Source organism: Fusarium oxysporum, chromosome X (genome assembly GCF_013085055.1).
Source record: "Fusarium oxysporum Fo47 chromosome X, complete sequence".
NCBI classification, from domain to species: Eukaryota; Fungi; Ascomycota; class Sordariomycetes; order Hypocreales; family Nectriaceae; genus Fusarium; species Fusarium oxysporum.
The window spans coordinates 1,132,433-1,160,343 of NC_072849.1; the positions used below are offsets into that span (position 1 = coordinate 1,132,433).

The window sequence follows — 27,911 nt, forward strand, 5'->3', positions numbered from 1 at the left end:
CATTGAATACTTGAAACAGGTCTACAAAAGCTTAAGTTGCGCTCTTGTTGGGACGATCATAGTCACATTCGCATATCGAACCAATGGCCAAGAAGCGATTCTCCGAAATTATCTCCGCAACTTTCCAGAACAAGATACACCTCCGATGACAGAATATACTACCAAAATGAGCGATGTGACTATAATTTTGTATAAAAGAAGTATGCTTGAAATGGTAATTAGTAAAGAAAGTCTTCAGTATAGTATCTTGTTCTCAATCATCTGCCCATCATGCTCGGCTCTCTTGTTGTCTTGGTTCTTGCCAGCCTTTCCATCGCCTCACCAACTTTGGAGAAGCGAGCCATTACGTGTCTCAAAGTTGGTCAAACAGCCACTGCCTCTTGGACTAATAGTGCTGGCAAGAAATGTACTTTCACGGGTGTTGTTGGTAGCAACTACGGTGCTAATCCTTCCGGATCAGGAGAGTAAGTTTCGCAGCTACCCTCCTCTTTGAGGACATAATGCTGATTCAAAAAGCTACTCTTGTAACGGAAGATGCGGAGCCGGTTGCAGTGGAACTGCTGTTGGCAATGTCTACACACAAGACTGCTTCTCTCACGATATCTGCTCGTACTTTAACTCCGCTTCCGGAGGTGCCAGGTAAGTTGTCTTTTGAAAGAGTAGAGAGTTGATATTAACCTCGATAGTGACCCCAACTGCGGAGCTGCTTACAATGCGGCTGTCGATGATACCGCTTTAGGTTTTGCGAATGGTTGCAGCCAGACGAACCCAAGCAACAGTGTTGCCAAACCTAATAGTGCTCCAGTTTGCAAATAGGAAGGCTCACACTTTTCCCCAGAGGGCCAGAGATATCTTCAAAGCTAAGAGCCGTGCTATACCAGTCAGTCATTGTGTATAAAATGCATTATCCCTTTCATGCACTTGTTCCGTGGACCGGTTGAAACTGCTATATTTGGTTGCATGCCATGACTCCTTGCCGATGTCCCTTCTCTGGTGATATTGCCTCGTCCTGAGGACACTCCACTTCATCTTTCTTTTAATGCATGTTAGCTTTCCAGAGGTGTCGTACAAGTCATACTATCGGCTTCCTTACCCAAGGCTTCGTTTGTGAAAGCCATTGCTATGACTTCCTACTTTTCTTATATTCCAGAGCAGCTTCCTAATGACCATCGGATCAATCAAGAGTCGTCTTTCAAACACATGGAACTAGTACGAATTTCAAGAATGGTAACTGCATCGCTGTGAAGTTGGAGAGGATGGATGACATCTTCATGCTGACCTGGCCTGGCTTCGATCTGATTCGTTCGCTGTTCAGAGACCCCTGTTCATACCCATGCATCTGACCCCAGAGAAGGACAATACCCCTGCAACTAAGGATGCCACCAAAGTCCTTGACGTGACCTTTGGAGGAAGTAAGTTGAAAGGCGGTATGTGATTCAACATTCATCATGCGCAGAAGCTGACCGAGCAAAACAGATTTCAATATTTAATCAACACTGGGATCACAACTAATTTTTCTAAATTTCTTTCATTAAACACCTACCCTCAGAAAACTCTGCACTTTCACCATGTCTTCAACTCAGTGCGACGCCCAAGTACAAGCCCAGGACTCCGACACTAGTCGTAGAGCTCAATGGGCAGCCATCAGCAAACACCAAGCTGAGCTCAGCGATATTTGGGGAAAGCTTGAGCACCATCCCTCCTTCAACGGAGTCTTCTCACTCGGCAAAGATGGCATTTTGCGCTCCCTAGGCCCAGACCGCGATGTTCATGATGCAGTCCCTTTGTCGCCTCATCTGATCAAGGCGCTTCTTGACCGTCTGCCTTTCCGCCCTCAAAATGAGATCGATTTTCGTGGTGTCGATGGTAGAAACACGCCTAAAGAGCAGTGGTATCGTCCCGACAAGGGTTTGTTGCCTCCGCCTCTAGTACAGACGGAAGAACAGAGGAAGTTGATTGAATCGAATAGGGATGAGACAAGGAGACAACTGGAGGAGATGAAGAGGAGGCCGCGTTGCCCGCCCCAGATCATGTCGGACCACGATCTTGGGTTGAAAGAGACATCTCGGGCTGAAGACGTACCTTGTTAAGCCTGCAATGTAAACCCAGATTCTCGAGGGCAGCCTTCTCAAGAGACTGACCAGAATAAATTTACTACCTGTCATCGAAAAATAAGATTGTGCTTTGTCGGATGATTCCGAAACACATGTGGCTTGTCCCGTTTCTAATTGAATGGGATAGCAATCTTGGCTGGGCAACGAAAAGGCATGACTGCTCAGCCGCAATCGTCAATTTTCGACTAGTGACATACATTGGCTGCCAGGGCTGAAATAAGAATGGAATGTGCCATGACTAACTAAAATGCTTAGCCCTTCAGCTGGTCTCGCGGCGGCCTCTTGTGGCGTGAACTATTGAAGCTATTCTCAACATTAAGCAAGGCATAATTTCGGTAGTCGAAGTTGAACAATTAAGCTTAACCTACAAGCACAAATGATCATAAATACTCAAGAGTCCATCGTGAATTTTAAGTGGAACGGCGACTGGTTTATATTGCCGACAGCTCTCGTATAGAGCTGGAGACACGTCGGGTCTCCCGTTGTGCACTGACGAAGGTGAAGCTATTTCTGTACACGACAGTTGTTTCTAGCGCTAAACACAGCCCCCAGATGGTAAAGCTGGCGCCTGAGTGGCTGGCCTAACAGCCCAGCTGCAGGGCTCCCAAGGTCTGGACCAGCAAAGCCACCGACAATGCCTCCACCTGAACCAGCAGCAAGGTTCAGATGTCAAGGGAGGGAGCTTAGCTCAGGTATAATAAACAAGCTTCTTTCAGCTGGAGCTGAAATCTTCATTTTCTGCACACCTCTCACGATACTATTTGAGTATTTGCAAGAAGTTGAAGATACCTTGAACACGACACAAACGTACAAGTTACACCCGCTAATAACCGTTGACATGCGCTTCGCTGGCAGCCTCATCCTTGGCCTTTTGGCAGTAAACGGCCTGGCTCAAACAGTCATTCCTGATCAAGACGCAGAACCTTCAGCCATCGCTCAACCAGAACCATCAGCGCCCGCTGCTGAGCCCTCAAATCCTGCCCAAGACCAACCTTCAGATCCTGCCGGTGACGGAGACGCACAACCGACAGATGTAGATAGTGTTCCATCTGCCACAAATGGCCCAGAGCCAACAGCTGTTCAACCGTCAGATGAAGCTTCCCAAGCTTCAGGCGATGAGCAGCCCACGGCGACGGCGAGCGATGATGGCGAGGATGCCTCAACAGCTGAAGGCACAGCGACAGCAGATGGTGAGAGGAATGCCAATGATCTTTGCAGACACGCAAGCTAACAGTATTTGAAGCTACCGCCACAGATGCCGACGCGACAGCTACAGCGTCCGAGACCAACGATGAGGACTCGACCGACACAGCCACTGCGACAGCTACATTCAGCTCTGCTCCTACAAGCACCGGCACCGTAGTCGAAGTCGATCTCAAGAACGCTACAATTGGCGAAAACGCTGAACTTGTCCAGGTCGACGGCAAGCCCGCCATGTAAGTCCCCAAAACTTCCCTGTCCCCTCCATAACTCCACTAACCGTCGCCCCAGTAAATTGAACGCCCCCGCCAACGGCCAAGCAACCTTCAGCGTCGCAGTCGACAGCGACGATGAGTTGAACACGGACGAGCTCATCTACATTGTCGCATCCATCCTCGTCGGCGAGCCCAGCAGCGCGAAACTCCGACGACGAGCCGACAAGACCGATTGTACACTGCAGATCCAGGCTGACGGGCAGAACGTCTATGAGGAACCGCTGTATACCAACAATGGCCAGTTCCAGGATGTTACCAGCAGCGGCATCCAGTCTTCGGATAAGCCTGAAGTGCAAGTAACGCAGAAGTGTGGCGACAAGCCATCGCCTCTGACTGTGAATAACGTTCGTGTTGGAAACGAGAGTGGTGTCAAGTCAAGCGCTGGCTCTGGAGGCTCGGGCAGTGGTGGAAGCGGAAGCGGAAGCGGAAGCGGTAGTGGTAGCGGTGGAAAGGGCGGCAGCAGTGACAAGACTTCCACAGCGACTGGTGCTTCAGCCAGCGAGACTGGCGACTCTGGAAATATGGGTGCCAGGGCCAGGGCCAGCGTTGGAGCTCTTGCTGCTGCTGTCCTGGCTGCCGCCGCCATGGTTTAAATGGACGCATTGGTTGACATCAAGATTGCATAGCGGGCATGAGACGCGGACATGGGAAGCTAGATTATACGAATCATTATTCACGACAATACTAATTATACATAATTGACTAATCGTATATACGGCCAATTCTCGTTATTCAACTGTCCGTGTCGCCAAACCTTGCATCATGTAGCAATTCCTGCGACCCTCTTGTCGTCATCAACCAACTCGTGATACCGGGGCGCGCTTCGTTGTCGGAGCGATTTACCGAACTTGATCATGACGAAGCAAACAGAACAAGCGGCCAAAGCGATAAACGCAACGGAGATGAAGCAATTCTGATAGCCCATCTTGGTGATCCAAGGCGTGATGCTGCTGGCTATTAGTGGCTGCGAATCTCACCAGCGGACGGAAACTTACCCATAACTAATGGCAAAAGACATCGTGTTGCGAACCAAAATAATCGTAACAATCGCATCACCGCTCAGTTCATAGTAGCTATCAATCAGATAATTGATACTGATGATCAGCCCCATGACACTCGTTACAGACAAAGTGCACATGGCGAAAATGAGGCCGAACCAGTGAACCCCGTGCTGAGCGCCGACGCCCCAAAGGATCAAGGACGCCGGAACGCCAATGACGCAAGTAGCCAGCGGCCACAGACGGTGCTCAGACTCCATGATACCATTGTTGCGACGCGCAAGTTTGATAGTAAGCCAGTCGCTCAATCGCCCGGCGAGAATGGCAGCGACGATGGTACCGAGGCAGCAGGAGAGGTAGCTCAGTCCGACCATCGAAGGCTTGAAGCCATATCCGGGACCAGACAGTATGATGGACGCTGTCGCGTTGAGGACGTTGAACCAGATGAGGTATGAACCATATGAAAAGCCAGCGAAAAAGATGACAGGCCAACCGAGGTATTGAAGCGAGCGTCCAGCGTGACGAGCCATACTCTGACTTGGCGTAGGTTGCCAAAGCGACATCTTCTGCAAGAACGTTCTCGGTTTGGCATATTGGATGTTCGCTTCGTCAGCCTCTCTGACCTCAGCTCTTCCGCCCTCAGCAGCCTTTTCTTTAGCCTTGCTGTTGTTCTCATCGCTCGGTCGGGACGAACTGATCTGTAGAAGGTCGGCGTGTCGAGCGGTACGATTGTAATTGGTTTCTTCCATGAAGAAGAAGAGAAACACGAAGACGAATGAGAGGAAGATGGCGGGCCAGTAGAATACCCATTGCCAGCCTTGATACTCGGCGATGAAGCCGCATATGACGGGCGCGAAGTAATTGCTGCCGGCAAGGGTGAGAGCGTAAATGCCCATGTAGGTTCCGCGTTGATGAGTGAAGCACTGGGAGGAGTCAATCTCATGTCGGTCATGAGGTTAGTGGGTTGTACTTACGATGTCAGTGATGGAGATCTCAGGCAAGGCTTCGATGGGCGCGATGAAGCAGCCCTGGATGATGCATTTGGCGATCCATTCACCGTTGCTTGAGACGTAGGCGCTGCGAGCAGTCAGTGAGGTCACACACCAGTATCGCATCACTGGAAAGTATTACCTCCAAACACTTGTGCCCTGATAATATTCGTTAGCTGTTTCGTGATGAATGTATGAAATGACTTACGATGGCTCCAAGCACAGAGAGGAGGTAGGTCAAACGCTTGCCATATCGCAGCGAGAAGGGTTGCCAAAACAACAAGCCCCAGCCCAGGAGCAGGTACATATAGCCCGTTCCCTCATTGAGCGTCTTGATCGAGACCCCGGACTGCTGTGCGAGCGGGACGAGGACTGAGTAAACAGTGGCAGCAGACATGCCCGTGAACCAGGTGTACCTTTCCAAGTCAACAAAAGACACTCGAATTGAGAGGAAACAGACTCACAGGTTCTGACAGATCAATGCAAGAATTTTGCGACGAGGAGTCCAATTGAGAGGATCCTCTGGGTCGTCACTTGGCACGGGGTCAAGGACGATGTCGCCGTCACCACCACCTGCATGACGAACACGCAGATTACGATTGAGGTCAACAAGATGGATAGTCCCAGGAATGGGGTTTTTCACCACCAAGTTCACCATCATGAGCGTGGTTAGTTCTGGCGAAGGCAATCGAAGTGTAGAAGCAGTAGGGGGCCTGAGGGGAGGGTGTCGCGAAATGTTCAATTCGTGTGCTGTTGTACAGGGCTCTGTGTGACCTCTTATATCCTCATCCCCCGCACCTGTGTCACCAGGAGAAGGCGGGGGAATCAGCAATAACCGCAGTGCGATACGGCGTTCACCGGCCGATGCGCAATCTACGTATCGTATGTCGGACATGGCTGCTGTTGGTGGTGGTCGAAGCTAGAAGAACAATGGAAACGCCGCTAAGGATTGTTCCACGAAGCAAAGGGACCTGGGGACATGTTGGTGGACGTCTACAGATTATTCCAACTAGTCACCTGAAGCTTCTTGAAGCCAAGGTTTGTCGCTTTGATACAGTTGGATGTCAACAATGGGAATTTTGAGGATATTTGTGTCGGATTGGGTTGTTTGGGTGGTCAGAAGTGAATAGTATCGTGAGCCAACGACAAGCTTGCGAGACAGTTGTCGACTGGAGTTTGCATTTGGCCCATGGTCCGAGCGTTTGCTTTGCTGGGCGACCAGCGGTGCAAACAACTGAAGAATAGGGCATCGAGCAAAGACCAAGGAGCCCGAGGTTCGAGAACTCCTAGGCCAAGACTTGACATATATCAGCTGGATGATCACAACTGCACCACCTCCTCATTGTCCTTCTCGCCATGCTTTCCCGGCAAACCTGCTGTCACACAAACACATTCTTCGGCCATGACTTTTGCCTCTTCTTCTTCAGTCCTCCCATCAGGGTCTTCCAAAGACTCCTCAAGTGTCACTACCCACAGCTTGAAGTCCCTCGAATGTAGACCCTTGGCCACCGAGATGGTTCCAGGGCTTCCTGTTGTACAGGTCAAGTCCGTACCTCTCGGCACTCCCGAGTTCGAAGAGAAGAGGGCTGCGTTGCTTGAAGCATTTGCAGCGAAGGTCCCGGAGGAGCTGCGGCTGCCTCTGGAGGTTATACAGAACCCTCCAACAGATGTCTCCTCGATCCCAACAACCTGTGGCATTTTATCGCCGGAGGAGATAATTATCACTGAAGGCTATGATGCTGTTGGCCTTGTTGAAGCAATTGCAAGTCGAAATCACACTGCGATAGCCGTTGCACGGGCATTCTGCAAGCGCTCCATCATTGCGCATCAACTGACATGCTGCCTGACACAATGGTTCATGGACGAGGCCATCGAACAAGCTCAAAAGCTTGATTCATATTTCGAGACACATGGGAATCCTGTCGGCCCCTTACATGGCTTACCCATTAGCATCAAAGATCACATCCAAGTTGCTGGAACCTCTTCCTCTCAGGGTTATTTCATCAGTATCAGTGACGATGACCAAGATGCGGACATCGTGTCAATCTTGCGTGCCCAAGGTGCCATCATTTACTGCAAAACCAATCAGCCTCAATCGTTGATGCATCTTGAGAGTGATTCCCACTGGGGAAGAGTCCTGAACCCTTTCAACATTCATCTGTCTGCTGGCGGTTCGACAGGAGGTGAATCTGCGCTGATTGCGATGAAAGGCTCAATCTTGGGGATCGGGACTGACATTGGTGGGAGTATTCGTGGCCCATCTGCCTTTTGTGGTATCTATGGCTTCAAAACCACATCGAATGTCTTGCCGACAAGGGGGTACATCAAAGGTGATCCGCCTCCAGCCGTGGTGAACATCCCTCTGTCGACGGGACCTATGTGTCGCTCCTTGAGAGACACGGACCTTTTCATGAAATGTGTCCTTTCTTTAACGCCTTATCTTTCGGATCCCAACGTCGTCCCGATTCCGTGGACTGGTCTTGAAACACGGTTCAATCGGCGCCTCAAGGTCGGCATCATCAGCAACGATGGCTTCATCGAGCCTCAACCCCCGGTGAAGAGGGCAATTTCTTGGGCCATGAACGTTCTATCCGACAGCAAGTTTTCCAATCTCATCGAATTAAAAGAGTTCAAGGTCTTAGGCGCGGAAAAAGCGTGGAGCCAAGTCCGAAGACTCTACTGGCCGGATGGCGGCCATCTCACCAAAAACGGCATAATCTCATCCGGTGAACCTCTTCACCCTCTTACAGAATGGATCTACAGAGACGCAGAGCCCCTGGGCATGCACACCGCCGTAGATCTTACAGCCGTTCACAAAGAGCGAGACGATTTCCGACTTGCTTTTGCCAAAAGCTGGAGTGACCAAGATGTGGATGTCATTATCGGCCCGTCGTTTGTAGGGCCAGCTTGTGCGCACGACGCGGCCTTCTACTGGACGTACACCTCGCTCTACAACCTTGTCGACTACCCGGGAGCGGTTATTCCCACGCCAATTAAGGCTGAATCTGGGGAAGTTTACGATACGGGCTATGTTCCGCTAAGCGATGCTTGTCGACATGTTAGAGATTTGTGGGAGGAGGGTGATTTTGGGGGTGCGCCTGTCAGTTTGCAGGTGGTGGCGAGGCGATATCACGACAATGAGCTCTTTGGGGCGTTGCGTGTGCTGAAAGACGTACTGAACTTGTCTTAATTGACCTCGTGGCTTGAATTGAAGATAAAACTACAAATATCTATTTTTGATCTTCGTTTTAATACACTAATTTCCGAAATACTGCAGGAATTTGCCGTGATACGAAACGAAATGTTCATCAAGTTTGTGGTTCGCGAGTGCGGTCAATGAGTTGCGAGTATGGCGTCCCTAAACTTTGAACAGATGCTGCGAAGTAACCATCGCGAACGCCAAAAATGCTATTTACAGCGATACGATTACTGCAAGATATCGAGCAAAATCTAAAAACGACCAAAAGGGAGCCATCGCCATTGCTGACTGTACTCGGCGCAAGGTACCATCTGCAACCAACCCAACCTACCCTGAATACGACAATTTTCGTCAGCCTCGGAGGCGTCTATTTTGACTTTTTTGATCCCGCCCTCCATAATCTCATTCTTAAAACTCTTTCCCAACCTCGGCACCTCGGTAACAAGATACGGTTTTACGGTTTTTCAAGGCTTGTTGAGGCTCTCTCTTGAACAACCAAAACTATGCTAGCCCACGCCACCATCCACCTGAACCCCGTGAAACCCCAGGAAAAAACAACGCGTTCACGGAAATACGGCGAGGGGCGTGATTGGCTTTCATGCAGTCTCTGAGCTTACTAGACATGGGGGGTTGCAATCGGCCGCCTTCCTTGATTTTCTTGACACAGAGTGAACCGTTACCCCATGCTTTAGCCTCAGGCCTCTCTCCGTTGAGAAATGGAGATGGAGATGAGGAAAACATGGGGTGCAGTTGACAGGAATGGAGAATGGGGTTAGGAGATAAGCGGCGTCGCGACGATCTCTTGATGTTAGGTAATAGTGGTGTACTGACTTTCACAACGTTGCGAAAGTGGTGATAGCACCATCGGGAGACAAGATGGCAATTGAATCAGCTGAGGCGAAATGCGGCACAAAAAATGGAAGAAATCGCCAAGGGAATATGGCGGCTGCTGCCGGCTTGGCCTTGGGAATGACCGGAGATAAGATGCGATGCGATGCACCATGTCGCTGACCCATCATGATTGATGAACTTTTGAAGAGCATCCTGCGACATCAAGGCCAATAGCCCATATCACAAAAGACCATATCATTCCGTATCGAGAAGCTGGCTAGCACATTATCACGGTATTATTAAATCAACTGACACTCTAGATAACCCTAATTTCACTCGTGGAGTTTCCTGTAAAGGGAATGGGCTCACGTTCTTACTTGAGGGTTGTACGTCATATGACAATTTGTAGCACGCTGTTTGGACGAGCTTCTTGTCTGAGATAAACCTTGCGCAGATGATTTGCGGGGAGGACTTGAATGATTGAGTAATGACCTTCCTCTTGGGTAAAGATTACTGACGGTGCCTGAGATAGCCAGCCGTCATTCCCGAATCGCGCCCTTTGCCTCGTCGATTGGCCCGTCCGTACTGCAGTATTATCAGTGGCGGGTGGATTCAGGGTTCTCCCTCTCTCAAACATTAGTCGCGGACGGACACGGCGATTGTTACGTTACCACGCGCTTGGGAGAAGTTGCCGCGGAACTTTTTTATTTAGCCAGTGGGTGTTTGCAAGAAATTGGACTTTACTCGTTGTGGTAAGCTTGATGCGAGGTTATGCCGATCTTTAGTGATAGGTGAAGTTCTGTTGATCCTTCAATATCACATGGATTAACACAAGATAATCTCTTGGCTTTAGGATATCGACAAATATAACGCGATCGTGTAATACATAAAACAGTCATACAAGCGGATTCGCCGTGTCCGGAGAGCGACATCGCGATAATGACAGTCACAACAATTCTGGCAGAGAATGGATCACAAATCCGGACAATTCCCTCGCGCCACTAGGCCCGGCTGTTTCTGTGGGGTGCTTTTCTTTACGGCCGGAGCCTCCACTTGAGGTGTCACCGTCGCTCGTACGAGACAGGGGGTGACTCGGATCTTCGGCATTTTAGACATGGCTCATGTTTCTCGAAATTTTGCAGAAGGACTCGGAGCACGCCACACGGTCATAGCCATTGGCCACCTTTTGCCCCCGTCTGTTGCCCGTTGCTTGATGCTCCATACCCATATCCGGGCCGTTACAAAGGTTCCTTTCTCTGATGGTCGGATGTTTTACAGCAACGGGCATGGCTTCGGTCGAGGTGTGGCATCTCGTGGCGTAGAATATGGAGTCGACCGTGTTTCCATGACAGAATATTTATTAAACGTCTCCAGATCTTGGTATTTTTATTACTCTTCGTTTACTCCCATCCTCTCCTCCCTTTCATCATCAATCATCCTCGCCTTGTCCCTTGTTGCATCCGTGACAGTGAAAACTTTTTTTTTTTCATCGAGTCTCATCGACATCTGCAACATGGCCCAGAATCACGAGGATTTGGCCGCCGAGTATGTCGCAAACTCTATTCAAGCTTATTTCGTACCCTTGCTAATCTCATGCAATGCAGGCTCCACGAGGAGTTAGGTGAGCGCGTGCCCGCCGAGAAGAAGACTGATCTCGCCGGTGGTTATATCGCCCCTTCTATTGATGAGAAGAAGTCTCTCGACAAGCAACACTATGCTTCTGATCCTGAGTTCGGTACTACTCCCGACGGCGAGGAGCCCAATGATCATGAGAAGGCGACTCTTCGACGTGTAGGAGAGAACCTCCCTGCTTCAGCTTTCCTCATCGCTGTTGTCGAGTTGACGGAACGATTCACCTACTATGGTGCTCAGGGTCTTTTCCAGAACTACATCTCCAACAGCCCGACAGGTGCGGATGGTGCCAAGGGTCTTGGAATGGGCCACCAGGCTGCTACTGGTCTCAACCTCTTCTTCCAATGGTTCTGCTACGTGACTCCCATTCTCGGTGCCATCATCGCCGATCAGTACCTCGGAAAGTACAGAACTATCTTGGTCTTCTGCGGTTTCTACTGGGTTGGTCTCATCATCCTCTGGACTACATCACTGCCTGTTGCTATGGAGCATGGTGCTGGAAAGGCTGGATACATCGTTGCTATCATCGTTATTGGTCTTGGAACCGGTGGTATCAAGTCCAACATCGCGCCTCTCATCGCCGATCAGTACCAGCGACGCAGAATGGCTATCCGAACTGAGAAGGATGGCGAGCGCGTTGTCATCGACCCTGCTATTACCTACCAGCGCATCTACATGATCTTCTATTGGTGCATCAACGTCGGTGCCCTCTCACTGCTCGCTACCCCCTTCATGGAGAAGTACAAGGGTTTCTGGACCGCCTATCTCATGTGTTTCTGCATGTTCAATGTCGGTATCGTCACTCTGGTCCTCCGCCGAAAGACCTTTGTCAACCGCCCTCCCCAGGGCTCCGTTATCACTGATGCCTTCAAGGCTCTTGGTATGATGATTGCTGCTCGCAACACCGATGCTGCCAAGCCCTCATGGCGCGAGGCCAACGGAAAGACCAAGGCTGTTCCCTGGAACGACCACTTTGTCGACGAGCTTAAGCGTGCTCTCCGTGCTTGCAAGGTCTTCATCTTCTACCCCATCTTCTGGGTTTGCTACGGACAGTTCTCTACCAACTTTGTCACCCAAGCTGGTCAAATGCAAGGTCACGGTGTCCCCAACGATCTGATGCAAAACTTCGACCCCATCTCCATTTTGGTTTTCACTCCCCTCATCGAGAAGGTCTTGTACCCCATCCTTCGCCGCGCCGGTATTGAGCTTCGACCTATTGCCCGAATCACCATCGGTTTCTGGCTCGCTGCTCTCTGCCTCGCCTACGCTGCCATCGTTCAGCACATCATCTACTCTGCTGGACCCTGTTACGAACACCCTGGTGAATGTGCTGCTGGCCAGGACGGTAACACCAAGCTTCCCAACAACGTGCACATCGCCATTCAGACACCCGCCTACATCTTCATCGGTATCTCTGAGATCTTCATCTCCGTCACTGGTCTCGAGTACGCCTACACCAAGGCCCCCCCCAGCATGAAGTCCTTCGTGCAGTCCATCTACCTCTTCACCAACGCTTTTGGATCTGCCATCGCTGAGGCACTTGTTTCCGAGGCCAAGGATCCCAACTTCCTGTGGCTCTACACTGGCGTCGGTATCTCTTCTTTCGTCACTGGTTGCATCTTCTATGCTATCTTCCGCCACTACGATGCTCAAGAAGATGCCATGTATGATCTGGACAGAGATGAGCCAACTCTTACCCACAACGGCGTGGAGCCCAAGACTGTGGATCACGAGTAATGATTTGCAAAGACTGTATTATAGTTGCATAGTGTCATTGAACATATTATTTCAAACAATCGTGTTATGTATGCAGCGTAGTCGTGAAGTGCTAAATCCCAAAAATCGTTCGCCTTATTTTGTCATGCCCCGTTCGAATCTGTGACCTTGCGGGGCCTAGTTACCCAAAAAGGAAAAGCGGGCAGGGTAGACATCCTCGGTTGGTTAAGACTGCCCTGCTCTGTTAGTATTTCAAACGGTTATGCCAAACGTGCCATCTATCGTCTTGGGACCAGCCTCGTCTACCCCATCCTGGGAAAGCTTTGCACAATTTGGGCTTAAGTAGGGTGAGAATCAGTTATGGGCCTTGACGAAAAAGACACGACACTACTCATAGGCAAAGTGAAAGTGTCGTTTCCGGTGCACTGTCTCCGGGTCAGTATTCAGCCACGCACGATAGTATACGTTTACTTTTGTTACAGCCGGCCCTGCCAGGGAATAGACTTCATATACCAAATATGGCTTCATACTACCATGGCTTGCCGCTTCACCTTAATAACAGTCTCAACCTAAACGTACTCGTAACTCAAGATCTCCTCGTCAACTTCGGCAAAGTCTCCCAATTCCATCTTGCCCCCTCCACTGACCTATTTGGCTTGATCCTTTGCCCATTGTGGCATATAGACTCCTGATTCCATATTTAGGGGAAATCAATCGGAACGGGTTCAGGTTGTAAGTCCATAAGGATTTGTCTAACGGTTTGGCTTTTTGATGCATAGACTCAGAAAAGATGACCAAGGCTAAGCAGACGGATGCGTACTTTAAGCAATGAGGTCAAGGACTTTCGTCCAGTACAGCTTTAGATCATAGGAAAGTAAGTTCCCACGGAATGGCCTGAACCTTTCGATGGAAGTTGATTCTGAAGCTCGGAGACAGACTTAGGGAACCCCCCCTGCGAGCTTCTGATTTCCTGCTGAACGAATGGATGTTTTGGACTATGCTTCATCTTCTCGATTTCGAATTCCCGAGAATGATTTTCCAGCAATCCAATTATGTCTTTCGTACTCATGAGTTGACAGAGAAACCGAAATCTGCGGGACAACAGAGTCTTAAATCTGGGAACATGATTCTTTTACACATGGATTTTGGCTCGTATCGAACATATAGGGCGGATCATGGTTGCTCCGCAGATCTCACTACGGTTTGGTTAAGAACAGAATCTTCACAACCCTGGTTTGGAAAACTCGTGGGATGTCATTGTCAAAAAAATTGATAAGTCCTGTGCGTCTAGATTCCAATAGTTCAGGCCAGGAGCTATCCCATCAATGGGTTTGATTTTTAGTTACTGCACTATGTGACGCCTCATGTCGTTCTGAACTGATAACGAACAAGAACCGGAGGACTTCCTCGAAATATGAGAAAGATGATTTGAAGCGTGAACTCGAACCAATGACCTCAAAAAACAAAGGGCGGGTGCAAGGAGAGAGTTTTAGGATTTTAGGTTCGGATTTTAGAAGGTTTGTAGGCTTTAGGAGAGATACCACTGCACCACTACCCTTTGTTGAGGATATGTAGGGTCATATTAGAATATAAGGGTAGCCGAATGGAAGAATATCGAGTTAAAATATCTCGTCCGTGTTGACAGTCATGCACATAAGCACTTGCGCTCATTCACAGCCTCGGTCGCAGGGAACAAACTTCTGACCTTAGATAATGCGGTATAACTAATTTGTCGAAAGGCCAGCTGAATCTACACGAAGTGTGCTCAGGTCTCTTTGCTATTAGAATAAAGGCCCAAGTTTTCGTATCTTCCTGAGCTCGGTTCTAAGGATGACGGAAACTGTCAACTCCATCACCTTCTGTTAAGTTGATAATATCGAAACCAAGAATGATTGGTAATTGGCGTCGTATGATTTGATGTAACTATTTGAGCCACTGGATGCTCATTCGTCCCTGATTTTCTGGTTTATTTCAGGTTGAAGTCCGTTGCAGCCTGCGTTCAGCCAAAGCTGGAGTTTCCCTTTCGCACCACCACCTTTAACATGGCAAAGAGCCATCAGATCTAGAGACAATCTTGCCAAGCTAACTTACCTCTTCTTTTTACCAACAACCTACAATAGAAATGCTTGACGACACAGTGGACCTGATTACAATTGATGTACTGGGAACAAGGCATCGCCAAGCATTTGTGCAAGCTCTGATGAGAGTAGTGGAAACAGACGTAGCGGAAAGAACTTTCGCAGAGATCATTGATGGACTTCCTACGATTGACTCGTATCAAGAATTCCACTGGCCGCAAGACGGCCATCCTGCTACTCAACATCTCGACGTTTGCCCAGGAACGATTGAGAAAGCTCGCCAGCTACGTTGCGACCTTCCATCGAGAATGAGCTTCCATCTACCGGTGAGTTCTCTTGATTGGCCCTCACGCGCGGCTCACCTGATATTTTGTCCCAGTTACTATGTGCTTTCGAAGAAGCCACTATAGATTCACGGTCATTCTACTTAAGACTGTTTGAGCTGCTAGCAGTGTCTATTCATCAGATTGCGGTATACTTATATCAACAAGATGGCGCCAACCATACACATCGAGACTACCAAAAGTGGATAGACTCACCACGCGATACCAGTCAATGGGATGGGTATCGACACCCAACAGCTTTCTGCCACACCTTTTATATCGCGGTTGAGCGATACCCCAACGGGGTTGCCGATACCGTCGGATACTGGGCTGAAGCAAAGATATTTGGTGGGGTCTTCGTCTTTAATCGTGGGGAATCGGAATCAGAGGTAGGTTGAACCATAAGCTGGTCAGACATGTGCTAACATCTGGGTAGTGTAACGAGCTGTACCTGCATGCAGGGCGACGAGCAGGTCCCTTTACTCTATTCCCCCTCACAACAAAACAGTTTGAGAGACTCGTCGATTTTCTTCTAGGAGAGACAGAAGAACCTGCTGCATCGCGAAGTCCTCTTCCGTTTACAGCGACGTCTGAGAATCGTTGGCGGTGGCATACTTGGGACGCCATGGCCCGATATCACATATTCCGTGATAAGTACGAGCGATCCGTCCAACCAACCAAACCAACTGGTTGTGTCAAGTCTGTGGTAGACTGGCCAGAGATAGCTGATGAGCTATATCTGATCGGTGCAATGCACGACTATTGGGATGGTCAGCCAATAGATAAGAGTAAGGTCCGGACGGCTCTGGAGCTTTTACAACAGATCACTCCTTCTTCACCAGTTTGGCCAAATAGGAACGCACATTCATGGACAAAGGATCTTCTTGAATAGACTTCATATCATATCCAGAAATACGCGCCATGAATCCCTTACCAATTTCCAGTGAACTGGGGATAGCTTGGGGTCTTGACCTCTCTATCAGGGTATACGCCGCCCCTCTGTGGCTGCATGCCCTCCCATTTTGCTTTTGCTAATTCTCTCTTCTCCTCCACGGCACTCCTCTCGGAGTTATCAGAAGTTTTCTCCTGTATCACCTCCTTGTTCTCATACTTTCCCGATTCATTAGGTTGAGTGTCTTCCTTGCTTACAATCTGCCATTCGTCCTCGGTGTCTGGGTTCGAGGCTGGGTTGAAATCAGCGAAATTGACAAAAGGGAGAGATCTCGAGTTTTGAACTCCTTACCGGCTGTCAACTTTTCGTTGTGATTGTCTGATGACATTGTTGGCTCTTTCAAACTCAAGGTTTCGTAGTCTTACTTTGTAATACGTAGGTTCTGTTCTGATTCCCTGGGTTCAATGGAGGTCAATCTTAAAAGCAGGTGACGTGTCCCAGCAGGCAGCCGGTGGCGAGAAGGATCGCCCGCCACTTTGTTGACTAATCCACATGGGCCTATGTTCAATGTAGTGAGACCATGGCATTGTCAGGAAAAGCAATTGCTAGTGAATAGTACATTGTTAAATACGAAGAGATCCTGTGACGACGTCAACTATGACGAGATCTTGATCCGAAGTATGGAATTATAATTGAAGCTAACAGTCTACGTTCAGACACTACAAGTCCAACAATGACCCAGCTACGCGCTTCCCATTGTCGTCAGATTCACGCCCGCCTCGAGATGCTGCAGCCTTGTATACACTGGCAATCTCACTCTGCCATTTCTCAACATCTGGTCTCACGAACCGACGATCATAGGTGATCAGACCATTCACCTCGCCTTCAACATCACTCGTCTGAGTATATACGGCACCGCTGCAAGCGAAACGCTGAGTCTGCTCACGAATGTCGCGGAATAAGACGCCGGATCGATAACTGTATGAGTCAAGGTCTTCGTTGATTTCGTATGTCTCCGGGATGCTATCGATGGCTTGCTTTACGTTCCAAAGGCTGCGAGGGCAGTTAGTGGTGAAGTTGAGCACAGAGATGGGAACTTACTGGTCAATTGAGACGTTGTGACCAATGCCACCGTACTCGCCTGCGATACCGATACGCTCAGGGTCATATGGAGTCTTGGGTTGCGAGTAAAATGGCGTGCCACACTGAGGTGCAGCATAGTTGTGATTGTCCTATAACGAGTCAGTAAAGTCGTCGGTAGGGTCTTGGGATCTACCTACATGGAAGTCGCCAAACCCGTGGTCGTTCCATCCGCTGATAGAGTTGATGAGTCTCGACTTGTCAAGCTTTCGCACCAGCTCAGTCAGGCTCTTCTCAGGAGACCCGTCTCGCTGACCCCAGCCCTCGTTGTAGATGACCTGTCTTGATCAGTAAACGAATAATCCCAAGGAGTCGCTTTATGTACCCAGGTAACGATTGAAGTATAGCTTCTGTGTTGTTTCACAAGAATCTCAAGTTGTCGCTCAAACTCGGCTTGCTCTGCGTCGTTGGGCTTGCGATTGCCGTCTGCAGGTAAACTGGGCATATCTTGGATGACCAACAGACCAAGCTCGTCGCATGCCTGGTAAAACAGATGCGGCTCATATTTGATCTCCGGTCGTCAGTGTTAAAATCATATCAGCGGTCACAAGGTCATACTAACATGTTTGCGAACCATGTTGAAGCCAAACTTCTTTAGGAGCTTCAAATCAGAGACCATAGCCTCCCTGTTCGGTGGCGTGTACAATCCATCGGGCCAGAAGCCTTGATCAAGAGTTCCAAATTGGAACACAAACTCACCGTTGAGAAGTGGTCGTGTGACGTTCTCAACTTTACCTTTGGATATGGTTCGAAAGCCAGTGTAACTCTGTACCTTGTCTCCGCTGTCAAGTGTCACGGTGATGTTGTAAAGCGTTGGGGAGTCGGGCCACCATAGTTTCGGCGACTTGGCGGTGAAGGTGAATTCTTCATTGGTGGTCCCTTCGTGAGATGCCAGGTTCGTGCCATCGCTGCCCTCAATCTCCACTTTGGCAGATTTACCGGACTCTTGAGAAGTGTGAACAGTTACGGTAACTAGAATAGAATGTTCAGCGATCTAATGAGACACCGGGGACGGGGAATTACTGACCTTCACCATCTGCACCCGCAGCGAGGTCAAGATCGGTGATGTAGTCTTTCGGAACGGCCTCAAGCCAGACTTGCTGCCAGATGCCCGAGCACGATCGATAGAAGATGTGACTAGGTCGCAAGGTCTGTTTTCCAATGGGAATAACTTGATCGTCCGTCGGGTCGTTGACAAAGACAAGCCTGGTAAGATGTCAGAGCGTGCTTCAGTTTGGAAGCTCAATCATGGACTTACAGCTCATTCGACTCTCCAAACTTGATGTCCTCTGTCACGTCGACAGTGAAACGGTCGTAGCCCCCAATGTGCGTCGTCTTTTCTTTCCCGTTGACAAATACGGTTGAGTTGTAGTCGACGGCCTCAAAGTGAAGGAGAACGGTCTGGTTCTTCCAGTTGTTCGATACCTCGAAAGACCTCTGGTACCAGAACTCGCGCTCGTCGAGAATCTGCAATCCCGACAGAGCGCTCTCGATGCAAGCTGGAACCAGCACCTCACGATCAAGAGGGCCTTCTTTGGGCGGGTTGCTGGGATCGCCGTCGCCTCTCCATGTCCAGATGCCATTCAGGCTCTTCCAAGCATCGCGCTTGAGCTGCGGTCGCGGATGTTCCGGCCAAGGATTGGTGCCGACCTTGTAAGTCCAGTCGGTGTCAAGTGGAGGTTTTTGAACCTCGTATTTTGTCTGCGCTGAAGCGACGTCGAGAAACAGAGAGCCAAGCCCCGCAACGGAGGCAACATTTGACCAGAACATTTTGAAAATTGATGGTTACGATGAGTGAAATTGCGCATGAGGATGAAGGAGCTTTTGTACTGCCTTAGCATGCCATTCCGTGTTCCCCGCCTGCATACCACGTTGAGTTTGTGTGAACCTTATGACGTCTACTTAGCGAAGAGCTCCAGGGGATCATCATGTTATTTCCCTCCTTTCCCCGCATCAATGCTGATCATCACACGTTATAATCCTTACTGCATTAGAAATACTGCATGATTGTCCTGTAATTTGCTTCCGGCAGGTGGAATGATCCCGAAGGATGAGGCTTTGCTTGTTTAGCTACCAAGATTAACTTTGCCGATGTGGTATTGGAGCTCTCCATCCAGTATTAGCGTGTCCGATCACTATTTTACAGAAGGCCTTCCACGCATCACAAGGTTCACTGATGCCTGGCCGGTACAGGGGCACACATCCTCTGTAACCTAAACACAATCAGCGCATGAAAGTAAGACAAACGTCGCGCCATTTGGCTCCAGCAAACAGGGTTACATATATGCTTCATTACTCTTAAACGTGTTGCTAAACTTCTTATTCTAAATTCTTGAATTAGATATCAAAGATTTAGGCTTGCTTTACTCGTGGGCCACTAAGGTCCAAACGTCTGCCCTTTTGCTAACGCCTTGTAAGGACAACTCTTCAAATCGCAGGTGTCCTATTTACATCGTTAGCCGGCAGCACATCTCGATGACTCTCATCACTGACCTTGTACACGTTGGTTCCCCACCAACTGAAATTATCCGCGGCGCCGGTGTAGAAAACGGCAAAGAAGATGACGATGCCAGCGATGGCTACAGAACAATCCAGCGCGGAACTCAGAACAAAGTTAAATCGATGCCACCAGCTGGCCTTGCGCTTCTTAACAAGGACGCCAAACAAGAGACCGAATAAAGCCCAACTGCCATAGTTGACACCTGATGCAGGCGGGATATAGTTCAAGCCACCCAGGAACAGCGGAACATGGATCTTCTTCAGCCAATTGATATGAGGGAAGGCCTTGGTTCGAAGGAGGTATACGACGACAGGAAGAAGAGCTCCGACCAGGAAGAACCAGAGCAAGGGTCTGTAAAGAGCGCCTGGCTCGAAGAAGCGACGGGGACCGAGGGCGCCCCAGACCATGCTTGTGTTGAAATGAGTTCGAGAGAAGGGACAAGTGAAACCGTTCGGGGCAAGTTTGGCATTACAAACGTTGGGGATGTTTCCAAGTGCCCAATTGAGGACGGATACTTGACCAAGAGTTCCGATAATAAGGCCGACTACTTGGACCAGGAAGAGACTTCTAGGAGGGATCTGAAATGTGTCAGTGTGAGAGTCGGTCACCTTGAGACAAGGACCACTTACACCACAGTAGATACCAAGCTTCAGATCCTGAGAAAAGGCAAGACCTTTGATACCCGAGATGTATCCAACGTTGAAGAACCAGATGTTGGCCAGGACCTTGCCTTCCCAGACGTAACCAGCGATGATGCGACAGAAGATATCGATCTGGATCTTGATGTTGCTAGTAGCATACACCCAAGCGAGCTTCAAAAGTCAGGAGAATACTTATGAGTGGAGGCCGAGGTACTCACGGGGATGAAGAAGACAGAAGATACTACCATGCCGAAAATCACACCATACCAACGCAGCTGAACGGGGTAGTACTCATAGGTGAAGATACCGATACCCAATGCTACAAGGGCAGCGATCATGTACCACCAAAGCGGAACTGCATCATATTGTGGCTGCAGTCTGTCGCGACCTGATGTGTTCTTCGACGTCAACGATTTGCATGCATCGCGGAATGTTCTCACTAAGTCCCGGCGCTTCTCGAGAAAGAGCCAGACAAAAAGAGACGAGATAGTGGCGAACGACAGACCGAAAGTGTTAAGCGCATAGGTTACTGGGAGATAGATCTGGGGGAGGGCATTAGCATCTCTTATCTCTGGGAGGCGTGATGGGACGAGACTTACGTCAGAGTACTGTGCATACAGATCATGATCAAAAGTGAAGCCTTCCTTCTTATTCACAACCTTCGAGACGTTGAAGACTTCTCCAGTATTGTCAAAGATTGAATTACTTTGTAGCGGTAGATGGGCTGAGAACCAGGTGTTCGAGTAGTAGAGCGCGGGGCTAACAATGTAAATCCAGAAGACAAGGGAGGCGAGAACGTTGAGGATAGCCCAGACTGGGACTACAAGTGGTGATCCGATGTAAGCAATTTGACTCCCTGAAGCAATAGCTCGTTAGTTACCGAAGCCTCGAATCATAGAGCGGCGAGCACACACAGTCGAAGGTGAAGGGCAACAACCCCAGTCCACTCTTCATGCCAAACACCTGGTTGACGACAGGGTTCTTGGGGGCGATCCAGCAGATCCATGTAAAGTAACCCAAGGCAGGGAAGATGAAGTCGGGGAACCAATACCAACAGAAAGAGGCGAAGAAGGCGAGGATAAAGAAGTGATAACGAGAAATCTTGCTGCAAACAAGTTAGTAAAATCCGCCTCCGACAGCGCTGAGAGAAGTGCTCACCCAGCGATCACCTCCTTGCGTGGTGTATGCAAGGCTGCGTTGAGAGCTGTGTTTCCAAGCACGCCTGGCCAAACGAGGCCCTTCGGTTCGACAACTACTGATCGCGTCAAGCCTGACAGAGCAAAGCCAAACAGGATCGATGTCAGTGTTGCGAGGATCTCGAAACCCCATCCTGCCTTGAGGCCGTAGAAGACGCGCTGTTCGGTGAGGACATCAGCGCTCAATCGGGTCAAGAAGCTGAGGTTGGCCAAGATGTAGATAAGCATGTTCTCCTGAGCCACGGTTAGCGAGTATCTTTTCGAGGATTCTAGGGAGCAAATACCTTATGGTTGAAGGGTCCAGGGTTCAGGCTATGTCGCTTGCCGAACAAGGTGAAACCCCAGTCCGGTATCGCATACTCCCATGCCTTGCCGACGGGATAGGCCAGGAACTGGATTGCGGACTGCGAAAGACTGATGGATGGGAATCTCAGCGTGTAAAGAGTGTTCACACCACTGCCTACAAGACAGAAGGCAATGCCGATTGTCCACATGCGAAGAGTCAGGCATGGTAGATTTGGATCATCATCCTTGAAGCCCACGCCAGCCGCTGACAGAACTTCCTCGACAGATTCGCCTTTGATTTTATGAGCATAAAAAACTTGTCAAAGTACAAGCCAGAAACGTACCCGAAGATGTCTCTGGTCGGACCAGACCCTCATTAGGAGAGGTCACTTCCGCCTCAGCGTGGCCTTTCTCAGTAGCTGCACTCATCATGAGGGTTTTCGGATGCAGAGCTCACAATGATCACATCAGACCGGATCAGATAAGATGAAAATGATTACCGATTATCTTATAACAAGATCTGCCAAGCCGTCACGACGGCAAAGTCGGTTCGGCGACCTTGGCGTGGACTCCACTGTAAAAAATAGTCATGTTGGCATGAGTTAATTCTGTGGCTCTTAGCGTGCCGTATGCCGAGATATCTTAGCATCTCTCGATACTCAAGCTGGCTTCGTCAATTGCTGGATCATTCAATAGACAAAAGCTCGTCGACAGCCTGTATCACGTATTTTTCCTTCCTCCTTTTTTTTTCGCCCAAAACATTTAACGGGGAACCTAAATCGGCGTGTAAGAGTTTATGCTTCTCTGCTGTTCGAGGTTGTATTGTAGCTTGACTAACAACCGCTAGTCGCGGTACTCGGCACGTTTGCCGAGAAACTACGCGGCACTGCCTCGAGAAATTTTACATGGCATGATTACCATCAGTATCCAAGCATTACCAATTTTACGGTCCATCAAATAGACTAAGCGTATCAAGTATCGGTTTCTTGGCAACATGTCTTGCGTTGTACAAGGACCCTGAAGTTCAAGGATAGTTTATCAATCGACCAGGATCGGCCGTCCACGCGCTCTGGGTCGCGTGGGGAGTGGAATGCATCAATTGTATGAGTTCCAACCAGTTTGCCGAGTGAACGAACGCAACTAAGGTTAAAATATCGACTGGATATCGGTTTCTGCTTGGACTTAGGCGTTGCAACCCATTCTACCGAGCTGAACTTAGTACAAGGATATGGCACCGCTGATAAAGCAAAGCACACAAAGTTCAAACAATAAGCATAACTACCTGATAAGATGGTCTTCGGCCTTCTCCACGCGGTAGTAATTCCGTGCGCCTTTCTTCTACGCTACCGGGATAAGTTTGGGCGACTGAAGAGTCACCTCAGATGTGTCTGCAATCCTCAGTCTCTCTATTCCACGAATTACATCATCTGGGATCTGACTCAAGGGAGAAGACGTTGGTGGTCTGGATGATGGCGAGCCAGACCGTTTCCGTAACCTGGGTTTGAGTTTGGGCCTCTGGCTTATGGAAGCGTATCGGGGTTTGTAAAGATCCTCATCGCTGCGAGGAATTGGCTCGTCCTTTGGTGGCGTCTTCATCTCACTGGACGAAGATTCCGTGTGTTTCCCTGGGGTTGACTGAGGCTGGTTGGCTTGGGGTGTCGGCTCTTGTGACGCCCTTGGGCTGCTAGGGCCAGCTACCGAGTCCGGTTGTTCGTTGGATGTGACCAGGGTTGCTGGCTGCTTTCCAACCGCTTTCTCCGATACCTTTGGAGGCGTTGGCCGATGGTGTCTTCTCAGATCTGTTTTGATGAGCTTCAACGAGTAAGTTTGAGCACGAGTTGGAATCAAACCTAGTCCGAGACAGCTTCTTGGCACGCTCCTTAGATGTAGTGTTCTGGGGTGTAGCCCCCTGAGGTGTCGTCGTCAGATTCACCTCAATGATTCGAATGCGTCCAACTCCCTCGCGTGTGAGCAAGGCATCATACGAGACCAGAAGTTCTTTATTCCACCGCTGCAATCAATTGACTGTATGTGAGATTAGGTGAAGACATCGACTCCAAGAATTGACGAGCAAGTGACATGGTTTAGGTTAGGCCACTTCAAAGCAATTAACGTAGCAGATCAGGTCAAGCGACAGCAAAGGGCTCACAAAACGTTGGAATAGAAACAGGTCAAGAGATAATGCAGAGAATTTGTTAATCTATCTCGAACCACTCAGAGTCTGATGCGATTTTACGTGAATTGTGGTGTATTGTTCATCTCAAATTCGAAGGATGTTAATTTTGACTTTCTTATAATTACTAACGCCAAAATAAGGAAACAACGAAAACAGTCGTGATCAATCATATTCCCAGTCCAGCTGTGGAATCCCTAGCCTTAGTCAAACTTGCTCTCCTGGAATGTGCTTCGCATCGGCATCTCAGAGTCATAGCTACCAGCCTCTTTCTTCATGTGCCGGTCAAAGCTCTGTGTCGACATCTGAACCTTCTCAAACCAAGTCCTGTCCAGAACAGGAGCCGCAGGAGGGCTCTGACCACGGGATCGAGCTGCCTCAGCCTGGTTGGCATAGTTGTGGATGGCGAGACTGGACGCGATCTGGAATGCGCTTCGGATTTGTCGACCGTTCCAGCATCCAGTTGATCGGGCCAGTTCCTCGTAGTGCTTGGCGGCAAAGTCGATGATCTCGTTCTCTTTGATGACGAGAGCGGGTTCGCCGGTCATGCGGTGGCGCTCGGCTTCAATCTGCTTGAGCTTGCCGATGTTGAGGCGGAAGATGTCGCGGGTCTGAGTCTTGTCTAGAGGAGGGTAGTACAGGGAGAGGTGAATACGAGACTTGAAGGCCTCGTCGATTGTACCGACTCGGTTGGTAGTCAAGAAGAGAAGACCGTTGTAGTACTCAAGAACACGGAGGAAGACGGAGACAAGGGCGTTACGCTTCATGTCCTGCTTGGATCGCTGAGAGAGGAACACGTCCGCCTCGTCAAGCAGAAGAACACAGTCCCAGAGATGAGCAAGGCGGAAGACGTTCTTCAGCGAAGACTCAACCTCATGGGGTGTAAGACCAAGATCACCGCAAGTAATGACAAACAGTGGCTTGCGGTTCTCCATAGCGACAGCCTCAGCGGTGGCAGTCTTTCCAACACCAGGAACACCATGCAGAAGCACAACGAGACCACGGCCCTTGCCCTGGATCAGATCCTGGCTAGGACCTTCAGTCGCGGCATCAGCATACTTGCGCTCAAGAACCTTTCGCTGGAAGTGCGACATGACAAGTCCACGGACGACATCCTTGTAATCGCTCTGAATGCGAAGGTTCTCAAAGACACCAGGCTCGCGTCGCACGGGCTTGAGGACATTGAGATCGATGGGCAAGAAGCGACGCTCGCGAAGAGCATAAGCGAACATACGCTTAGGAAGAAGAACAAGATCCTCATCGCGAAGTTCCAAAGCCTTGGGGTTGGTCTCAAAGGTTCGACTACCCTTGACACGAACGCGGAGGAAAGCGTCAACGGCAAGGTTGTCCCTTCGCTGACGGGCCTCAACACCATCGGCGTGCTGGATGATCTCATTCTGAGAGTATGCCATGTTTTGGCGAGTGCCGTTGAACCAATGCTGGATAGGCATCTCGTCATCCTTGATCTCGCAACGGGAAGACTTGTTGATCGTGAGCTGATGGAATCGCGGGCGCCAGTCAGGCATCTTCTGGTAAGCCTCTGTGAGATCGACGATGACATCACTCTCGACGAACTCAGGATGCCGCATCTTCTCATAGTCCTCGTTATCGAGGATCTCCTCTTCAGGCTCGGTGCGATGAGAAGGGGGGTTTCTGGTCAAAGTCCAGGCGCTGTACTGCTGGTGGCGATCATCCAAATAGTTGATGAACTTGCGGCCCTGGTCTTGCATTGAGCTGAGAAGCTGCTTGTAGTCGTGGCGGTATCGGATGGGGAAGGCCTCGAGTGAGTCAATTGATCTCTCTCCAATGAACGACTCAATCTCAAACTTGCGCCGGACAGCGCCAAAGGTGTTGCCGTCGTGATCGATGTAATAAGCGGAGATCTTGAACTTGGAGTTCTCGTCGATCTGCTGCTCATCCGCGAAGAAGTCCCAGCCAGAAGTGGGATAGGATGTCTCGGGCTCGGGGCTTCGGACCTTGTAGACACGCCAGATCTCGTGGTAACGACCGCCAGTCTCGCCAGATGCAGGCATGTAGATGAGGTCGCCGACGCGGAAGAGGGACCAGAGATCGTCGAACTTGACGCGGTCGGCGGTAGAGCCCTCGAAGCGGTTGTAAAGAGGAAGGACTTCCTTGTCGACAAAGTCAACGTAGCATCGCATGTCGCGAAGCGCTTCGGGGCTGTCCATCAAATTGTCGTAATCTTCGTCGGCGTCGGAGTCAACCGACTCAATGCTTGAAGCCTCAGATGTTTGAGAAGCGACATCATCACCATCTTCAGCAGCCTCCTCCTCGTCGACAACCTCTGCCTCAGTCTCTTCAGCGACATCGACAACCTCGGAGCTTTCGCTACCAATGTCCTCAAAGTCAGCCCACTTGTCCTCAAGAGTCGCAAGAATCTCTCGCATCTTGGGTTGGAAGTGGACCAGGGTCTTGAAGGGTCGCATAAATGTTCGGGGAGACGATCGCTTCTCGGTGTCGTTCATAAGAGCTGTCAAGTGGCCCAAGATGGGCTGGGACTGGATACGAATGCGCTGAATCTCAGAGTCGGAAGATGGTTGGCTATCCTTCTCGCGTCGAGCCTTCTCATAGGCATCGGTCTTGCGATGAGGCGTCTCAATAACACCACCGCCAGGGTAATACATGTACTTCTGACGGAGACGAGCCATCTCCTCACGTCGACGAAGACCATGCTCACGACGGATCTGAGCCTGGGTACCAGTACCCGACATCAGAACGTCAATGGCATAGTCAGGCTCATCGATGTCTTGGAATCTGTTCTTGAAGTTCTCAAAGTTGACCTTTCGGACTTCGGGAATCTTGGGGCGCCATTTGGCAGCAGTTCGGCGTCGGTCAGCGAGGATGCGCTCGCGTCGCTCTGCCTCTTGCTTGAGAGCCATGTATTCGAGATCATTCTCTTTGTGATTGCGTGTGTTGCGCGTGTTGTTTGTGGTGTTGCGACGGCCGCCACGCTTGGTAGCCCTTGTTTGTGAAGTACGCGCCATTGTGAATGAAGGAGAAATGATTGGAGTTGGTGTGAATGAAGATGATGGTGTTGAGACCTGGAGACGAATGTCTCTTATAACAAAACGCACATTGCAAAGGCCTCTGGCCTAATCAGGCAGCTCGCGCATGCCTGCATGCATTATCATCGTGAATTCGATACGACGATAATTGCCAAGACGCCTTGCCGGGCTGAGTCACTTGCCCGTCCGTGTTGCACAGAAACCCCCTGTACTCTGGTAGGACTACAGGCAGCAATGCCGCTGAGGGTTGTGGCGAAGCGCCCAAGCGTCGCCTGGGTGTCAGAAAAGGAGTGGCTCGCCTCCCCATGAATTCGCCGTTTACAGTTCCAGGCTTTTTGTCATCCCCCGTCTCCACTCAAAGGGCCTCCCGCCAGCTCAGTCTCACCTCAGCGATCCCCCGCTAACGAGCCAATGGTTCCTGAGATGGCGTTTGAGGATTCACGGCTAGCAGATCCCTCAAGGCAGCAATCGGGTGACTTGGAATGCGGTGTATCGTGAATACGATCGAGGAGCCTATCAAGCCGTCATATAATTGAAGCTCCAATTGCTCATCGAATGTGATAATCATGCAGTCATTGCAGGCCGGTTTCACCAGTCCCGAATGAGCAATTTTGTTGTGGCTGGAGGCAAAGTCCTAGTTCATCGAACGGCACTTCGGGTATCAACCTGCAAGCCCGATCCTTTTCATGTGAGATCTCGGCAA

General features: G+C 49.9%; 11 protein-coding genes across 11 annotated transcripts; 6 read left to right on the plus strand and 5 right to left on the minus strand.

Annotated features, from left to right (window-relative positions):
• Nucleotides 1–270: 270 nt before the first annotated feature.
• Nucleotides 271–816, plus strand: FOBCDRAFT_280235 (uncharacterized protein; the record flags this gene model as incomplete). Its single annotated transcript, XM_031191302.2, has 3 exons — nucleotides 271–464; nucleotides 517–639; nucleotides 687–816. The coding sequence occupies 3 exons, from the start codon at nucleotides 271–273 to the stop codon at nucleotides 814–816; spliced, it is 447 nt and encodes a 148-aa protein (XP_031032533.1).
• Nucleotides 817–1,421: 605 nt separating this feature from the next.
• On the plus strand, nucleotides 1,422–2,496 carry FOBCDRAFT_232469 (uncharacterized protein). Its single transcript, XM_031191303.3, has one exon. It carries the CDS (start codon nucleotides 1,569–1,571, stop codon nucleotides 2,088–2,090), a length of 522 nt encoding a protein of 173 aa, XP_031032534.2. The 5' UTR covers nucleotides 1,422–1,568; the 3' UTR covers nucleotides 2,091–2,496.
• A 331-nt stretch (nucleotides 2,497–2,827) lies between these two features.
• On the plus strand, nucleotides 2,828–4,317 carry FOBCDRAFT_232472 (uncharacterized protein). Its single transcript, XM_031191304.3, has 3 exons — nucleotides 2,828–3,304; nucleotides 3,358–3,550; nucleotides 3,606–4,317. Exons 1-3 carry the CDS (start codon nucleotides 2,953–2,955, stop codon nucleotides 4,180–4,182), a joined length of 1,122 nt encoding a protein of 373 aa, XP_031032535.2. The 5' UTR covers nucleotides 2,828–2,952; the 3' UTR covers nucleotides 4,183–4,317.
• Nucleotides 4,318–4,349: 32 nt separating this feature from the next.
• On the minus strand, nucleotides 4,350–6,234 carry FOBCDRAFT_146450 (major facilitator superfamily domain-containing protein; the record flags this gene model as incomplete). The annotated part of the gene is made up of 6 exons (XM_059608228.1): nucleotides 4,350–4,536; nucleotides 4,585–5,510; nucleotides 5,562–5,664; nucleotides 5,719–5,735; nucleotides 5,785–5,992; nucleotides 6,041–6,234. The coding sequence occupies 6 exons, from the start codon at nucleotides 6,232–6,234 to the stop codon at nucleotides 4,350–4,352; spliced, it is 1,635 nt and encodes a 544-aa protein (XP_059466000.1).
• A 744-nt stretch (nucleotides 6,235–6,978) lies between these two features.
• Nucleotides 6,979–9,030, plus strand: FOBCDRAFT_244295 (amidase signature domain-containing protein; the record flags this gene model as incomplete). The annotated part of the gene is made up of 4 exons (XM_059610599.1): nucleotides 6,979–8,177; nucleotides 8,340–8,676; nucleotides 8,854–8,895; nucleotides 8,950–9,030. The coding sequence occupies 4 exons, from the start codon at nucleotides 6,979–6,981 to the stop codon at nucleotides 9,028–9,030; spliced, it is 1,659 nt and encodes a 552-aa protein (XP_059466001.1).
• A 1,962-nt stretch (nucleotides 9,031–10,992) lies between these two features.
• On the plus strand, nucleotides 10,993–13,034 carry FOBCDRAFT_253485 (POT family-domain-containing protein). The gene is made up of 2 exons (XM_031191309.3): nucleotides 10,993–11,151; nucleotides 11,211–13,034. Exons 1-2 carry the CDS (start codon nucleotides 11,120–11,122, stop codon nucleotides 12,973–12,975), a joined length of 1,797 nt encoding a protein of 598 aa, XP_031032540.2. The 5' UTR covers nucleotides 10,993–11,119; the 3' UTR covers nucleotides 12,976–13,034.
• A 2,042-nt stretch (nucleotides 13,035–15,076) lies between these two features.
• On the plus strand, nucleotides 15,077–16,717 carry FOBCDRAFT_190837 (uncharacterized protein; the record flags this gene model as incomplete). Its single annotated transcript, XM_031191311.3, has 3 exons — nucleotides 15,077–15,358; nucleotides 15,412–15,744; nucleotides 15,792–16,717. The coding sequence occupies 3 exons, from the start codon at nucleotides 15,077–15,079 to the stop codon at nucleotides 16,245–16,247; spliced, it is 1,071 nt and encodes a 356-aa protein (XP_031032542.2). The 3' UTR covers nucleotides 16,248–16,717.
• Nucleotides 16,169–16,717, minus strand: FOBCDRAFT_232477 (uncharacterized protein). The gene is made up of 2 exons (XM_059609898.1): nucleotides 16,599–16,717; nucleotides 16,169–16,539 (listed from the first exon to the last, which is right to left on the minus strand). The coding sequence occupies exons 1-2, from the start codon at nucleotides 16,633–16,635 to the stop codon at nucleotides 16,286–16,288; spliced, it is 291 nt and encodes a 96-aa protein (XP_059467941.1). The 5' UTR covers nucleotides 16,636–16,717; the 3' UTR covers nucleotides 16,169–16,285.
• Nucleotides 16,718–16,857: 140 nt separating this feature from the next.
• On the minus strand, nucleotides 16,858–19,237 carry FOBCDRAFT_232479 (glycoside hydrolase superfamily). The gene is made up of 7 exons (XM_059609899.1): nucleotides 18,646–19,237; nucleotides 18,415–18,593; nucleotides 17,950–18,359; nucleotides 17,713–17,898; nucleotides 17,528–17,665; nucleotides 17,349–17,479; nucleotides 16,858–17,300 (listed from the first exon to the last, which is right to left on the minus strand). Exons 1-7 carry the CDS (start codon nucleotides 19,155–19,157, stop codon nucleotides 16,967–16,969), a joined length of 1,890 nt encoding a protein of 629 aa, XP_059467942.1. The 5' UTR covers nucleotides 19,158–19,237; the 3' UTR covers nucleotides 16,858–16,966.
• Nucleotides 19,238–19,648: 411 nt separating this feature from the next.
• FOBCDRAFT_9860 (OPT oligopeptide transporter protein-domain-containing protein) lies at nucleotides 19,649–22,474 on the minus strand. Its single transcript, XM_031191314.3, has 9 exons — nucleotides 22,354–22,474; nucleotides 22,009–22,301; nucleotides 21,687–21,958; nucleotides 21,443–21,633; nucleotides 21,128–21,384; nucleotides 20,747–21,070; nucleotides 20,517–20,699; nucleotides 19,881–20,465; nucleotides 19,649–19,830 (listed from the first exon to the last, which is right to left on the minus strand). Exons 1-9 carry the CDS (start codon nucleotides 22,439–22,441, stop codon nucleotides 19,765–19,767), a joined length of 2,259 nt encoding a protein of 752 aa, XP_031032545.2. The 5' UTR covers nucleotides 22,442–22,474; the 3' UTR covers nucleotides 19,649–19,764.
• Nucleotides 22,475–24,239: 1,765 nt separating this feature from the next.
• Nucleotides 24,240–27,361, minus strand: FOBCDRAFT_264758 (uncharacterized protein). Its single transcript, XM_031191315.3, has one exon. It carries the CDS (start codon nucleotides 27,185–27,187, stop codon nucleotides 24,386–24,388), a length of 2,802 nt encoding a protein of 933 aa, XP_031032546.2. The 5' UTR covers nucleotides 27,188–27,361; the 3' UTR covers nucleotides 24,240–24,385.
• Between the last annotated feature and the right edge of the window lie 550 nt (nucleotides 27,362–27,911).

What these genes read in the sequence shown, in the direction of transcription:
- FOBCDRAFT_232469 (XM_031191303.3), top strand. Translation starts at nt 1,569, where the DNA reads ATGTCTTCAACTCAGTGCGACGCCCAAGTACAAGCCCAGGACTCCGAC.
- FOBCDRAFT_232472 (XM_031191304.3), top strand. Translation starts at nt 2,953, where the DNA reads ATGCGCTTCGCTGGCAGCCTCATCCTTGGCCTTTTGGCAGTAAACGGC. An exon ending in AGGCACAGCGACAGCAGATG is followed by an intron (nt 3,305 to 3,357) that starts GTGAGAGGAATG and finishes CAGTATTTGAAG; the next exon opens with CTACCGCCACAGATGCCGAC. An exon ending in GTCGACGGCAAGCCCGCCAT is followed by an intron (nt 3,551 to 3,605) that starts GTAAGTCCCCAA and finishes CCGTCGCCCCAG; the next exon opens with TAAATTGAACGCCCCCGCCA.
- FOBCDRAFT_253485 (XM_031191309.3), top strand. Translation starts at nt 11,120, where the DNA reads ATGGCCCAGAATCACGAGGATTTGGCCGCCGA. An exon ending in CACGAGGATTTGGCCGCCGA is followed by an intron (nt 11,152 to 11,210) that starts GTATGTCGCAAA and finishes CATGCAATGCAG; the next exon opens with GCTCCACGAGGAGTTAGGTG.
- FOBCDRAFT_232477 (XM_059609898.1), bottom strand. Translation starts at nt 16,635, where the DNA reads ATGTCATCAGACAATCACAACGAAAAGTTGACAGCCG. An exon ending in CAACGAAAAGTTGACAGCCG is followed by an intron (nt 16,540 to 16,598) that starts GTAAGGAGTTCA and finishes ATTTCAACCCAG; the next exon opens with CCTCGAACCCAGACACCGAG.
- FOBCDRAFT_232479 (XM_059609899.1), bottom strand. Translation starts at nt 19,157, where the DNA reads ATGTTCTGGTCAAATGTTGCCTCCGTTGCGGGGCTTGGCTCTCTGTTT. An exon ending in ATACTTCAATCGTTACCTGG is followed by an intron (nt 17,666 to 17,712) that starts GTACATAAAGCG and finishes TGATCAAGACAG; the next exon opens with GTCATCTACAACGAGGGCTG. An exon ending in ACGGGTTTGGCGACTTCCAT is followed by an intron (nt 17,480 to 17,527) that starts GTAGGTAGATCC and finishes GACTCGTTATAG; the next exon opens with GACAATCACAACTATGCTGC.
- FOBCDRAFT_9860 (XM_031191314.3), bottom strand. Translation starts at nt 22,441, where the DNA reads ATGATGAGTGCAGCTACTGAGAAAGGCCACGCTGAGGCGGAAGTGACC. An exon ending in CTTCTGTCTTCTTCATCCCC is followed by an intron (nt 20,700 to 20,746) that starts GTGAGTACCTCG and finishes TGACTTTTGAAG; the next exon opens with CTCGCTTGGGTGTATGCTAC. An exon ending in GGGGAACCAACGTGTACAAG is followed by an intron (nt 19,831 to 19,880) that starts GTCAGTGATGAG and finishes CGATGTAAATAG; the next exon opens with GACACCTGCGATTTGAAGAG.
- FOBCDRAFT_264758 (XM_031191315.3), bottom strand. Translation starts at nt 27,187, where the DNA reads ATGGCGCGTACTTCACAAACAAGGGCTACCAAGCGTGGCGGCCGTCGC.